Source organism: Chiloscyllium plagiosum, unplaced genomic scaffold (assembly GCF_037043375.1).
Source record: "Chiloscyllium plagiosum isolate Xiang-an unplaced genomic scaffold, Cpla_swu_hap1 HiC_scaffold_4, whole genome shotgun sequence".
Taxonomy (NCBI): Eukaryota; Metazoa; Chordata; class Chondrichthyes; order Orectolobiformes; family Hemiscylliidae; genus Chiloscyllium; species Chiloscyllium plagiosum.
Genome location: NW_028270142.1, coordinates 97,612,377 through 97,628,066, shown reverse-complemented (window position 1 = coordinate 97,628,066; position 15,690 = coordinate 97,612,377). Strand labels below are relative to the sequence as shown.

Sequence of the window (15,690 nt, the reverse complement as noted above, 5' to 3'; positions counted from 1 at the left end):
CGCTTTTCCAGCAACACAATTTAAAGCTTATGGAGTGGTTTGGTTCCTTTGTCTGGCATTGTAGGCGGCCCCTCATCAAACTTACTAAATTACAGTTGCCTCAAGGAGGGGGAGGAGTTGATTTCCCAGACATCAGGAGGTATCAATTGAGTTCCCTGCTGTCCTTTATCTGTGATTGGGTAGGTAACGATCCGAACTCAATATGGCTGGATATTGAGGCCTCCCAGGCAAAGTGCCCTCTTATTAACCTGTTGTTCATGGATAAGATGAGGACAGTTATGGACCATTGCCGGAACCCCATTGTCATTAGTACAGTCATGGCATGGAGGGCAATGCGTCAGAGTGAGGGTTGTTTATCCAAGACTTCGCCACTTACACCTATAGTTGGCATGTCAGGGTTCCGATCAGGAGTGATGGACTCAGGGCAGCAGGAGGAGTTTCTAGTTTGGGAGACTTGTTTGAGGGGGAGGTTATGATGTCTTTTGAGCAACTGAGCCGCAAATACGGGTTGCCCAGCAGAGATCTTTTCTGTTTTTTTCAGGTTAGGGATTTCATCCAGAAAAAGACTACGCTTCTCACTAAGCCCTATAAGCCCGATACAGGGAGGTTGTTGCTACGTTCCACAAGCACCCTTTCGGTTAGTGCCCTCTATTGCCTGCTGGCTGGCAGGGCCTGGCAGGGCCTGGCAGGATATTAACCGGTTATATGAGGTCTGGGAACAAGAGCTGGGAGTGGAGATCTCTTCTGAAACATGGGAGAACATATGGGAGAATATTCGAAAGATCTCAATCTGTAATAGGACATGCGCTACGCGGTTAAAGGTTCTGCACAGGACTCATCTGGCACCAGACCATCTGGCAAAGTTTAAAAAAGGGGCATCTTCAGTGTGTCCCAAATGTAAAATAAGTGTAGGTACTCTTACCCATTACTTCTGGACATGTTCCTCGTTTGCTTTATCTCATGCGTATGCTCCCTATAATGTTTCCTAGCTCCGAGTTTATTGGAGCGCTGTGGCGGGAGAGATAGGGAGGGTATTGAGGACTGAAGTCAAAGTAGACCCGATATCTCTCCTCTTAGGTCTACCGAATTTATCATCTTTAGACGGGCATGGGAAGAAACTATTTATTATTCTTGCATACTGTGCACGGAAGAATATTCTGATGAATTGAGTGTCTGAGAACCCACCGGGCTTGCTGGGATGGCAGAAATTAATTATGGAGCACATTCCCTTGGACTTTTTTACAAACATGGTGCACCACACAACAGACAATTTTTATAAGACATGGCAGCTCTACTTGAGTTATTTTGATATAGATTTGTCAGTTACCTTAACTAGGGCGTTTGTTTAACCAGGATGATTAGATTTGTCAAGCTCTGAGCCCTGGAGGAGGTCTCTCGAGTGAATACGGGTATATATACAATGCTTCTGTTCCTTTGTTTGGGAGCTTTGCGCCTAGCATAGCTTCTCTGTATTTTGTGGGGTTTTTTTTCATTTTTTTTGCTTTTCTTCCTTTTTTTTGGTGTTGCTTTGCACAGTGTTAGGGTTTGCTTTGTATTATAGGGTAGGTTAGTAGTTAGTAGATAGTAGTTGTATTGTAATTTGTGTTTTTTTTCTTTTTATTATACTGATATTTGTTATTGATTGTTTTTTTCAATAATTTTATATGTTTGTAGTTAAAAAAATTTGCTAATAAATATATTTACAAAAAAAGAATTGTGTGATTTTTGCTCTGCCCAGAGATGAGAATGTATGTAGCTAGTAAAGAAGGACAAGTAGTTGGGTGGATGCTGGAGATCTGAAATAAAGACAGAAACTGCTGCAGAAATTCAGCACATCTAGAAGCAATTGTGGAGAGAAAAACAGAGCTAACAATATGGAATTAACCTCGAGGGGTACTTGCCCCATCACCCATCGCCCATCACAATTATGTGCTGGTTGAGAAGGTCCATATATGACCTTTCTGGCTTGCTATCAATTAAAGCTCTTAAATGGTCAATTAATGGCCTCAACTCCCCACTGACTGGCTTCCTGCCTTCCTGAAAGTCTCCTGATTGGACTAGAAGCTCATTAGCCAGCACTTTAAATACCTGCTTGGTGCTCGATCAATGTAGGTTTCTCACTGGCTGGAGGGGAATGGCAGGGGGTTAGTTATCCCCGAATACTTAAAGGAGGCTAGAGTGGATGCAGAGAATTCAGTTTATTCTGTCCTTGCAGCTCAAATACAAGATTCACACATGTGTAGTCAATGCTAACGTTTGGAATAAACATGTACACCTTTACTGAATGCTGCATTGTAGCTCTGCTATCCAGTCTGTTGAATGCAATTGTACTCAAATATTCAAAGAATAAACAGGATTCAATAATTTGCAATTGTTATGGTAACATTATCACTTCCATAGTTCCAGTTAACCTGCAGAATAGCTTATATTCATGATCCTTAGTTATCTTTTCATGATTCACATGAAAGACATATCTATATTTAAAGTATTTGTACCTTTCATGATTTAAAATAAACATCGAGATCTTGTTTGCCATCTCCTGTGTGAGGTGATTTATCTCAAATAATCCCCTGTTCTGTCTCACTGACTGAAAAATCTGTTTATCTCAATTCTTTCCAAGCTGATATGTTTTGTCAGTACAAAAATTAAAATTAGATTAGACAATCCATGAGATAGAAAATATTCTTCATGCTATTTTTAATGATCCGGTTAATGCATTTGGTTTAATTATCTGTTCATAATTTTATTAAAATACATATACAGCAATCAACAAAGAAGGTAAAATTATAAAAATGACAGAACACGGGTTTAACGAAGGCTTCATTAAACGATACAGTCTTCTTGACAGACTACACTGTTCTCTATTCTGGTTACTGAAACACAGCTTTGAACGGGATGCAAAAATGAGCTATCAACATTAAATATGTCAAACCAAGGCAGAGCAGCAATCAACAAAGTTAACAATGTTGAAATACGAGAAAAGTAGAATTTGAGAAAAAGGAGGAATAAAAGAAAGCTATCAGTAAAAGCGACCACAACGCAGTTAAGTAGTCAAAACAACCCAATTGGAAGAGCAAGGTTCTTCACAGATGGAAACTTCCGGCGTCATTTGAACTACCAATGGCCCCTGTCCAACTGATTCTTGACTATGGACAAACACCCGAAACATTGACTTCTCCATCTCCTGATGTTGCCTGGCTCGCTTCGTTCTTCCAGCCTCCTGTTTGTCGCCATTGGATTCCAGCATCTGCAGATTTTTTTTGTCTCTGATTCTTAACTTTCCTATGAAGTGTCTATCAAACCATTTAGATGCACAAAACTGGAACAATTAATAAGGACAAACCCAATTAGGACTGAATGAGTCACTTCCATCCCAGTCAACACTGAAAAGGTGTACATCATTAAAATTGGGGACTGTTCCCAAAGTTGAGTGAGCTGTCTACAGACTAGTTCAGCAACAGTCTAATATTGTCATTCAGACCAGACAATATTTCAGAATCCTCTATATTCTTCATGAGACAGTACTGAGGTACACAACTTCAAAAGAGTGACCTGGGATTCCTTAACATTGACTCTCAACGCTATTGTGTCATACTATCACAGCACATTTTTAGCAAGACTGCCACCCTCTGATAACAAATCAGCCATCGACCATTTTGAATACTATCTGGAGGAAGTACTCAAAGCAGCTACAGCACATTATCGACTCTGGGTGGGGGCAACTCAATGTTCATGATCAAGAGTGGCTAACTATGTCAGGTTGCCAGTTCTCCTGTAACATCTTGCTTCCCTGTGATTAAGTGGAAAGCTTTAGAATAATCAGCAGATTTTTTCCTTGGGATAAATTCAGTGTCTGTGCTTTGGAGAGTCTAAGTCAGACTCACACATCATTTGATTGCCTCCAAATGCTCCCATAGGCTCTAAATTGGATAAGGAACGTGTCTCCATATTAAATGGGCAGCACAGTGCCTCAGTCGTTAGCATTGCTGCCTCAGTGCCAGGGAAAATGTTTGATTCCATCCTTAGATGACTGTCTGTGTGGAATTCCTACAATCTCTCCTTCGGGTGCACCAGTTTCTTCCCGCAGTTGAAAGATGTGCAGACTAGGTGGATTGGTCATGCTAAATTCCCACAGTGTCAGGGATGTGCAGATTAGGTGAATTAGTCATGGGATAAGATGGGTTACAGGAATAGGCTAGAGGAGTGGAATTGAGAGTGCGGTGCTGGAAAAGCACAACAGGTCAGGCAGCATCTGAGGAGCAGGAGAATCGATGTTTTCGGCAAGAGCCCTTCATCAGGAACTTTACTTGAAACGTCGATTCTCCTGCTCCTCAGATGCTGCCTGATCTGCTGTGCTTTTCCAGCACAACACTCTCAATTCTGATCTCCAGCATTTGCAATCCTCACTTTCTCCTGGAGGGGGGGGGGGGGTGTGAAATGTTCTTCGGAGTGGTTGCTGTGGACTTGATGGGCTGAATACTTCCACATTGTGGGGATTGTGTGATTCTATGAAATAATGGCTCATGCCCTGTGAAAGTCAAGTCTTTAATCAGTTTCTTATTGGAAGTGGAAACACTGCCAGCTACTATCTGAAGGACATAACTGGCACACAAGGTTTGTGGCAAGATATGAGCGAGTAAGCAGCAATGAAAAGTCAGCTTGACCTTGCCAATCTACCTTGGAGATGACTGTATTCAGTGTGATACTATGAGATCTGACCAGTACATACTCCTTTCAGAGACCAAGGGCAGAATTTTTGAAGACAGGAAACAGGGAAATTGTCTTCACAACAACAGAAAAAAATGCACTGACTAAAGTCATGACCATATGAGTATGATCGACAATGCCCAGCAAGCATCAAGAGATGGCGATGAAAACCAATGCCCTTTGTGCCTACAGGATTGAACCTGCACAAATTAAATGTATCAGCAAGCAGAGCATGAGTGACTTGTGAGATGCAGTGGTCCATTTTTGTTTGCCATCATTGCTGTGAGATGACGTCTTCAGTGGTAGATCCTCCATTCAGGCTAAGGCCTTTATTACCCTCCTGCCCCTCTTTTCTCTCCTGTACTCTCTAATACACAAAATCTTTGCACTTCCTGCCCAAGGCAATGCCCCTCATCATCACTGGGTTCAAAATCTGAGAGTCATGGCCCAAATGCCAGTTTCAGGTTTCTCTTTGGACAGGTGGAGTGACCATCACACGACTGGCAGCCTCACGATGCAAGGGCTTCTTTCAAAATCTGAAGCTTCTCCCGACTCTTAATGAGCTCTTTATGTGCTTTAATTGGCCTGGATTAAGAGGATTGAATTGCTTTCTCACTCTCACCATCCACATTCTCTCCCCTCCCCCCATCCTGGTATCAGGAAGGCAGCTTGAAAGTGACATGCAGTTGGGGCCAATGTTTTCTGGTCGTCTGTGTTTCTGAGCTCAGAGAGGGGGACTGTGGTATGAACATTTAGTCCCACACTCCCAACTCAAGAGGACACCTACTGGGAGGTGTACGTTACAAACTTGCTCCTAGGATATGAACTGATCTCGCATCACAAAAGGTGGTGGAAGCAGTATCTATGAATATTTTAAAGATAGAATTAAAATAGATTCTTGATATACATTGGGTGAGAGGTTGCCATGGTAGGTGAGAATGTGGAATACGGGTTGCTATCAGATCAGACGTGACCTTATCAAATGGCAGAGCAAGCAGAGACCCATTATCATAGGTACCAGTTTTTGGCTTACTTATTACAGACCAAATCTTACCAAGAATTGACCAAGTGCTGGCAAAAGCAAAGACTATGGATTCCAACATTATCTCAACTGGAGCACTGAATCACCTGTTCACCATATCTACCCATGCCTCTAGCCTAGCTGGTTCTCTGGAGCTATAACACTGACACTTATTTGACAATGTGGAAAATCTCCAAGTTTGATTCTGTTCACAAAAAGAATCAATATAATCCAGCCAATAACCACAACATCAATCATCTGCAAAGCGATCAGAAAAGCAAACAGCACTTCCTCATCCAAGACCTGCTTATATGGTCTGCTTGGTTCCACTTAGCCCAGACTGATTAAGTGTAGATCAAAAAATGAACACAAGGAGACTCAGTAAAATTGAAATAAATAGGAACCCTGAGGAACCTTTCCAGTGGCTGGAGTCATACCAAGCATATAGGAAGATTTCCTGAAGAAGGGCTCATGCCCGAAACGTCGATTCTCCTGCTCCTTGGATGCTGCCTGACCTGCTGCGCTTTTCCAGCAACACATTTTCAGCTCTGATCTCCAGCATCTGCAGTCCTCACTTTCTCCATATAGGAAGATTGTCACGGTTCCAAATCAACTCTGTCTTAGACATTACTGGATAAGTAACTGAGATGTAATCATTTTTAGCAGCTTCAATGATATCTCCAGTAGCATTAATATTGGAATAGTCGCAAAACACAGACAATATTCATGTTTGGGCTTTTTAATGGCAAGTGACATTTGTGTCACACCAGTGTCAAAAATATTTAACTCCAATAAAAGAGTTTCTAGCCACCTCCCCTATCATAAGCTATCACCACGGACTCTCCTGAAGATAAATATCAGAGAAGAGATGTGGTAATGTCACTTAATAAAAGGTTCTAATGCCAAGTGTGCAAATCTCACCACAACAGATGTGAAATTTGAATTCAATACAAAACTGGAAAAAAATAGTGACCATGCTAGTTGGCATTAAATACTAATTAGATCAATAATATCTTTTAGGGAAGGAAATCTGCCATCCTTATCATGTCTGGCCCACATGACCCCCAGAACCAGAGTAATTTGGTTGACTCTTAACTGCATTCTGAGCAATTGGGGATGGGAAATAAATGGTGGGCTAACAAGTAATGCCCACCTTCCTGGGAAAAAAAAATCCTTGGGGGCCACCATTGACCAAACATTCAACTAGAGCATCTGCATAAATTCCAAGGCAACCACGGTAGGTCAAAAGCTAGGTGTCCTGCAGCAAGTGGCTCACCCCTTTACTTCTCTACAAGGTAAGAAGCAATTGCACCCATTCAAACAACTCAAGATCATCCAGGACCTAACAATGTGCTTGACTGATAGCAGATTTTCATCTTAAACATTCCTTCCAACCGCAGTGGTTGCAATATGAGCAACCTTCAAAATACACTGTAATGAGTTGGCAAAGCTTCCTTCACAATCCCCCTCAATCCTGTGAGTTGACGACCTAGGGGGCAAAAGCAGGGGAAAACCACCAACTCCGCATTTCCCTCAAAGTCACAGACTAACCAAACATCGATACATTTCTGATACTTAAAAGTCACTGGGCCAAGCTCCTGAAACTCACTATTTAAAAGCATTGTGAAAATACATTGGCTCATGAACTGTAATTGATTTAAGAAGAAGGACCATCAGTTTGCAAGGACAATCTGGAATGAATAATAAGTACTGGCCTTGCAAAATGAATATGTTTTAAGGCAGAGATTCACACATTAAATTTGATGTTCTTGTGACTTTATTGTATTATCTGGCACACAAATAAAGAAGTATATTTTAATCTCCAGCATTCCTGTTGCATAGCTTCATATGACAGCAGTACAGATTAAGATTCAGGTCATCGGTTCTTGTGACTTTCTGTCTCCTACAATAATTGGACCAAGTCATTGAAGGCAGATATGAAAATTCCCACCATACTCCTCCAGTACAGTTCATTGAAGTGCTGAAAACCAAAGTATTACTCCATATGTTATGCGTATTTGAAATCAAATACATTGCCAATGGTTCTGCAGGGTCTGGTATTGCTGATAGAGTTTGTTCATTTCTTGCTTCGCAGCTTCCGTTATAGGTGCATGGAGGTTGAGAAAGCTCATGAATATTGACTTGATAGCAATGCTTGCATGGCAGTTTTATAAAGTATAATTAATGAACTGACTATCTAATCCTATCTCTAGTATTCAAGGTTCAGTAACAGATCGAATACCTATAAATCTTGAACAACCCACAAAATGATCCTGTCCAGTAGAATTACAAACAATCAAATTTGGATAACCTCGTTTGTGGTGAATTTGTCAGCTATTGCCACCAAGAAAATAAGAAGTCAAAACGGAATGGTTCTGTAAGTTTGTCTCCGACAGGGTGTTAACTTTATGTGGGAATCTTTATGTTATTTCCGATAACATAAAAACTGGACATGGATTCAACAGACTTATGATTCGGAGATGCCGGTGTTGGACTGGGGTGTACAAAGTTAAAAATCACACAACACCAGGTTATAGTCCCACAGGTTCAATTGGAAGCACACGAGCTTTCGGAGCGAAGCTCCTTCATCAGGTGATTGTGGAGGGCTCGATCGTAACACAGAATTTATAGCAAAAATTTGCAGTGTGATGTAACTGAAATTATACATTGAAGAATTGATTGTCTGTTAAGCCTTTCATCTGTTAGAATACAGTGATAGTTTCACTTCTTTCATGTGTAAATCACAAAACCTTTTTTTTTAAAAGGTTGCATTCTCGGGTTAGCTGTTAACAATGGTGATAGCTAGACAATATGTTGAAGGTGTTAGCCCCCTGTGTTCTCTGTCTATGACCTGATGTTTAGATTGATTCCAATCTAAAAAGTGAAATAACAGAGTTTTACATAAATTCATGCAGTTTTTGAGCTCAGAGTTCTACATGAATGTATGTGGTTTTTGAGCAAAGTGCAATGTAACTCTGAAAGTACCAAAAAAATTCACCACATAAAATATGTGTGCATGTGGGTCTTTGTCTGTCTGTGTGTGTGTCAGTCTGTGATGGGGGTTGTGAGTGTGAGAAAGTGTGTGTGTGCGTGTGTGTAGTGAGTGCAGAGTGTCTTAAGTCTGTGAGGGGGTGCATGTGTGGGAGTCTGTGTGTCTATAAGGGTGTGTGTGGGTGTCTGTGTGCACGTCTGTGTATCTGTGTCCATGTGTATGTGAGAGTGTGTGTGTGTGTAGGAATATCTGTGTGTGTGTGTGTGTGTGTGTGTGTAGTGCAATGGTGATCACCTGTAATGTGACATGAGCCCAAGGTCCCGGTTGGGGCCCTCCCTATGGGTACCGAACTTAGCTATCAGCCTCTGCTCGGCCACTTTCCTCTGCTGCCTGTCCCAAAGTCCACCTTGGAGGATGGTCACCTGAAGGTCCGAGGCTGAATGTCCAGGACCACTGAAGTGTTCCCCAGCAGAGGAAAGTGGCCGAGCAGAGGCTGATAGCTAAGTTCGGTACCCATAGGGAGGGCCTCAACCGGGACCTTGGGGTCATGTCACATTACAGATGATCACCATTGCACTACACACCCACACAGATATTCCTACACACACACACACACACACACACACACATACACACAGACGCGCACACAGACACCCACACACACCCTTATAGACACACAGACTCCCACACATGCACCCCCACACAGACTTAAGACACTCTGCACTCACTACACACACGCACACACACACACTTTCTCACACTCACAACCCCCATCCCAGACAGACACACACACAGACAGACAAAGACCCACATGCACACATATATTTTGTGTGGTGAATTTTTTTGGTACTTTCAGAGTTACATTGCACTTTGCTCAAAAACCACATAGATTCATGTCGAACTCTGAGCTCAAAAACTGCATGAATTTATGTAAAACTCTGTTATTTCACTTTTTAGATTGGAATCAATCTAAACATCAGGTCATAGAAGAGAACACAGGGGGTTAACACCTTCAACATATTGTCTAGCTATCACCATTGTTAACAGCTAACCTGAGAATGCAACATTTTTAAAAAAAAGGGTTTTGTGATTTACACATGAAAGAAGTGAAACTATCACTGTATTCTAACAGATGAAAGGCTTAACAGACAATCCATTCTTCAATGTATAATTTCAGTTACATCACACTGCAAATTTTTGCTATAAATTCTGTGTTACGATAAAGCCCTCCACAATCACCTGATGAAGGAGCTTCGCTCCGAAAGCTCGTGTGCTTCCAATTAAACCTGTTGGACTATAACCTGGTGTTGTGTGATTTTTAACTTTCAACAGACTTAGTTATTAAAACTAAATCTTTTGTACAACCATCACATTACTTAGGCATATAAGTGTCGGGGCTAATGTTAAGTTACAACAGAGGAGCATTCTTCAAGTAGAGTACAGTATCGAGCTTCTGATTCAAGGTAAGATGGAGTATGAGCTTTCTATGCCATCCTGATTCATGCAATGATATTGTGGTGATATCATGAGCATGTCTCTGCAAATATAGAGTCAGAGAGATGTACAGCATGGAAACAGACCCTTCGGTCCAACTCGTCCATGCTGACCAGATATCCCAACCCAACCTAGTCCCACCTGCCAGTACCCAGCCCATATCCCTCCAAACCCTTCCTATTCATATATTAATCCGGATGCCTTTTAAATGTTGCAATTGTACTAGCCTCCACCACTTCCTCTGGCAGCTCATTCCATACATGCATCACAAATATGTTGACATACTGACTGTGAACCCGAACAAATCATACCCACGATAAACCAAAGATCCAAGCTGGTAATGCTGGATTAGGCAAAGTTATGCTTGTCATACGTTAAAAATAACACAAACCAGGTTAGAGTCCAACAGGTTTATTTGAAGGCACAAGCTTTCGGAGCACTGCTCCTTTGTCAGGTAGCTAATGGGGCAGCATACACAGGACACGGAACTTATAAGTAAAAGATCAAAGTGTCATATAACTACTGTATTCTGATGTATTAGACAAACCTAGATGGCTGTTCAGTCTTTAACCACTTAGAATAGGAATGCAAGTTTTGATTGATTAATATGTAAGTTCCAGAATTTCTTTCAAATCACAGCCCTGAGATAACTTAAGGTTTTATCAGTATATAAAAAAAGTGATATCTCAGCTCAGACAATGCATTAAAGGTTTGAGGTTAGAGTCTGTCTGTATCCCAAACTGGAGTCAGACTAGTTTTATTTCCAAAGTAGGAATTTACAAAATGTCATTTTGACTGACTGTCTACAGACTGTGTGCTTTTTTAACAAAATAGAATGTATCTGCAAATATGTGTGTGAGAGAGTGGGGTGGGGGTGGGGTTGGAGGGGGAGTGTGTATGTGTGATAATGTGAGTGTGAGTGTGTGTGTGTGGGAGAGTGTGTGTGTGCAAGTGCGCACATGAAAGTATCTGTGTGCGCACTTGATAGAATATGTGCATGAGTGTGACGGTATATAAGCCTGCGAGATGGTGTGCACATGAATATGAGTGTGTGTGAGAGAGGGAGAGCATGTGTATGAGAGAGGGTCAGTGTGAGTGTGAGAGTTGTTTGTGTGTGAGTGTGTGCGCATGTATGTGTGTTTGTGTGTGAGTGTGAGAGTGCATAGTGTGGTGGGGGTCACGTGTAGCGTGACATGAACCCAACATACCAGTGGAGGTCATCCTCACGGATACTGAACTTGGCTATTAGCCTCTGCTTGGCCAGTCTGCGTTGTTGTGTATCCCCAAGTCTGCTTTGGAGGACATTCATCCGATCTGAATGTCCTTGACCACTGAAGCGTTCCCCTCCTGGGAGGGTACATCTCTGTCTGGCATTTGTTGTGCAGTGTCCAGTCACCCTTTGATGTAGTGTCTGTATGGTTTCGCCAATATGCCACACCTTGGGGCATCCTTGTCTGCCGCGTATGAGATAGGCAACATTGGCCAAGTCACGAATACCTGCCGCACACATGCTGGGTGGTGTCCCCATGTGAAATGGTCATCTCTATGTCGATGGTCTGACACATCTTGCAGTGGTTGCCAGGACAGGGTTGTATGGTTTTGTGGTCGATGTTGTCCTGAAGGTTGGGCAGAATTTGTTGCAAACAATGGTATGGTTAAGGTTTGGTGGTTGTTTAAAGGCAAGAATTGGTGGTGTAGGGAAGATTTGGGTGAGCTGCTCATGGATAATGTGTTTCATGCTGTGAAGAGCATGGCGTAGTTTCTCCACTCCCAGGAAATACTTTTTTAATATACTTTTTTCTACAATGATAAAACCTTACATTATGTTGGGCTATGACTTGAAAGAAATTCTACGATTTACATATTAACCAATCGAAATCTGCATCCCCATTCGAAGTGATTAATGACTTAACAGCCATCTCGGTTTGTCGAATACATCAAATCAGTTGCATGACACTTTGGTCTTTTACTTATAAATTCTGTGTACTATGTATCCTGCTCCATCCTGATGAAGGAGCAGTGCTCCAAAAACTTGTACTTTCAAATAAACCTGCTGCACTATAACCTGGTGTCCAGTCATTTTTAACTTTTTCCATTCAAGTCCAACACCGGCACTGCCACAACTTGTCATATGATCACACCAACTATAGTTAGGAGTGGAGTTAGGCCACATTAGAGCATGAAGTCATGAGCAAGCCTGCAGTGATGGATTCAACATGTTCTCAGCCAAGGTTTGAATGTGTACATACCAAGATAATTCTTTATTGCACAGGAAGCCATCCTATTTCATCAAAAATGCCCAGCTCATTCTTGAATGTTTAGGATGATTTGTACAATGGGAGAAAGCAAAGCAAGGAACGTCTCACTGCCACGGTCCATGCTGACATGAATGGCACCAAAAAAATGCTACATTTTGTAATAGAAAAGTCCACAAAGATACATGATGTTGCTGCTATAAAGAGATTACCCACACAGTAAGAGACCAACAAAACTGCCCAGAAGACCTCAATGACCTACTAAGGATTGAGAAAATGGACAAAACATTTTAGTTAAGGAACATGAATATATCACCGGGATGCCACTAAAGCACCTGACTAATTTGCACCCTCTCATCCGCCCATTCCCCAGCAGAAACCACAAAGGCCGTAGAGATGCTCCAGGAATTCACACTGTAAAAATAATTTATTTTGTATAGACACCATTGTGGCCAAAATATTGAATAATTTTAAGGAAGTGGACAAATTTAGCACTTGGGGCTAAAAGAATCAAAGGATATGGAGGATGAACAGGGACAGGTTATTGAGATGGATGATCAGCCATGATCATGTGAATGGTGGTGCAGGTTCCAAAGGCAGAATGGCCAACTCCTGCTCTTATTTTTTATGTTTTTATGAACAATAGGTCAGAAGGCAGTTAATAACATTTTTAAGAATATTGATCAACAGTTGTCTGTCCTTTTGATAGACTCTGAATAAGGACACTGCCTTACATATTTAAATCAGGACCCAATGGTAGGGTCCTGGAACAACTTTCCATTACCAAATGAGGTATACTTGGGCCTTGAAGAACCAAGGTAGATCTTTTCAAAGGAACTACTAGAAGCCATTCTGGAAGTATTGCAATAATTTTCCAAATGATTTTTATAGAGTCAGCAATAACATTCTTTCTATAAGATTTGAGAGCGTGGTGCTGGAAAAGCACAGCAGGTCAGGCAGCATCAGAGGAGTAGGAGAATCGATGTTTTGGGCAAAAGCCCTTCATCTTTTTCTATCAGCCCCATTGCCTATTCTTGCTTTTTTTTCTCTCTCGCACCTTGAAAATTCAATCCCTTTAAATAAATATATCTGGTGTGATTCCAAGGCAAGTAAAATTATAACATTTAAAAGACATGAATGGGAAAGGTTTAGCTGGACAAGGACCACATGCAGGCAAATGGGACTAGTTTCAGTTTAGGAAATCTGATGGCAGGTATGAGTTGCACCGAAGGGTCTGTTTCCATACTGTACGTCTCTATGACTTTACGTAACCCTCTCTTTTCCTGCTTTAAAAGCCATCTGTAGGCAGAAAACAATGCCAGCTTTCAATGACATTCAAATGATAATTTTCTTGGCATGTTATCAGACCTCTTGATAGCGCAGATTTGCATTGTCCACTTGATGACATTATCAAATGAGAGTCTGATCCACTGGAAATATAAAAACTAAAACTAAAAATGCCAACCCTTTATGTCATACATCTTTCTCAAAAGTGATTCCTGACAATTACTCATGAAGCCAATGTTTAAAATCAAAATTAATTTCAGTATATCCTGCTGTTATGAACAGTAACTGGAAACAGTTATAATTATAACATGAATAAGTACTTGGTTGAATATGCAAAATTCTCATTATGAAATAGGATAGGTGCAAAATATTTGATTAAACAAGCTTAACAGCTATTAAAAAATTGATCTATTTAACGTACTTTAATCCATGTCTCTTTTTGAAGGAAGTTAACATGTAGCAGCAGGGCCATTAAACCGATTGAAAATTCAATGTAGTTCAGCGTGTCTGAAGCACTAAGCCAAAATACTTCAAAGGCTGAATTGGTAACATATTATAAATATGACATTACAGTATATATTGAAAAGTTACTAAAATCTACCATTCACCTTGACTTAATCTTAGCCAGAAAATTGCCTGCAGTGGATTCTTGTCTTGCTGCTGCAACAGTATCTCTGAGGTTCTCTACAAATACATTATTTGTTTCCACCTAGACTCATTGATATGAAGTCCTCCAAAAACAGTGTCACTTTTAGCATATACACAAACATTATCTAGCTCTGCCTGACCTTAACCTTTTTTGACCCCTCTATTACCTTTAAACAATCTGACTGCCTGTTCCACAATCAGTATTGGATGAGCAGAAATTTCCTCCAATTAAAATGTTGGGAAAACAGAAGCCATTGACTTCGGTACCTCTTGTAATAATGTTCTCCTTTACCAATCCTATCCCTCTCACAAGCAACTGGTCAAACTTGATCTAGATTCTTTACAACCTTATATTCTATCATAACTGACGATGAGCTTCTGACCACATATCCACACCATTGTTAAGACTGCCTAATTCCAGCTCCATAGCATTGCCAAAGTCCATCCTTTCTTGAGCATATCCGCTGTTGAAACCCTCTGTTTGTTACCACCTGATTTGATTATTCCTGTCTGGACTTCCATATTTCACCATCCACAAACAGGTGGAAATTCAAAACTTTGCTGTCCTTGTCCTTATACTCACCAAGTTCTACTCAACCATCTTCCCACTTCTTCCAAAATGACAACAGTTTCCAGTTAAGCAGCAATTCAATTTTATAGTTCTTATCCTTGTTATAAATCTCTTCATTCCTTTCCTACCTCTAATCTCCTTGAGCACCCCTCCCCTCCAACATTTCTGTGCTTTGTCAATTTCAGACTTCCCCAATTTTAATTGCTCCACCATGGATGGCTGTTCCCTCAGCTGCCAACACCACAAGTTCTCGACTTCCCATCCTAAATGTTTTTCCCACTCCCCATATCTCTTTCCTTCTTTAAGATACTACTTATAACCTCTTTTGATTTTTTTATAATTTGGTTGAATATCTCATTAGGTGGTCCATTGTCACATTTTGTTTTTTAAATGCTTCTGCAAATCACCTTGAGATATTTTCCTTTGTTAAAGATGCCATATAATTGCAATTTCATATTCAAATTTTGTTTTTCAATGTTACTTTTATGGTTATTCGCACTTAACAACAATCAGGTAGTAAACCAACCTTTCTATGCGTGTCAATTACTGTGTATCCTCCATGTCTGATACATGATTCTCATTCTGAAAGTAACAGAATAAACAGAATTCATTAGACAGAAGAAGAAGATAAACAGAAGGATTATTTGTAACAGGGAAGGCAAATTTATTTAACAAGTGTTCAAACACCTTAACTTTTTAGTCTGGTTACAAAATA

At 40.8% G+C, this 15,690-nt stretch overlaps 1 protein-coding gene across 6 annotated transcripts in view; it reads right to left on the bottom strand.

Annotated features, from left to right (window-relative positions):
• LOC122549028 (RNA-binding Raly-like protein) overlaps positions 1 to 15,690 on the bottom strand; it is a 913,629-nt gene that overhangs the window by 100,422 nt on the left and 797,517 nt on the right. For all 6 annotated transcript variants that reach the window (XM_087986498.1, XM_087986496.1, XM_087986497.1 and 3 more), the window contains one exon: positions 15,502 to 15,557. In XM_087986498.1, the coding sequence (XP_087842624.1) occupies positions 15,519 to 15,557 (39 nt within the window). In that variant the 3' untranslated portion in view covers positions 15,502 to 15,518. The remainder of the gene's footprint in view (positions 1 to 15,501; positions 15,558 to 15,690) is intronic.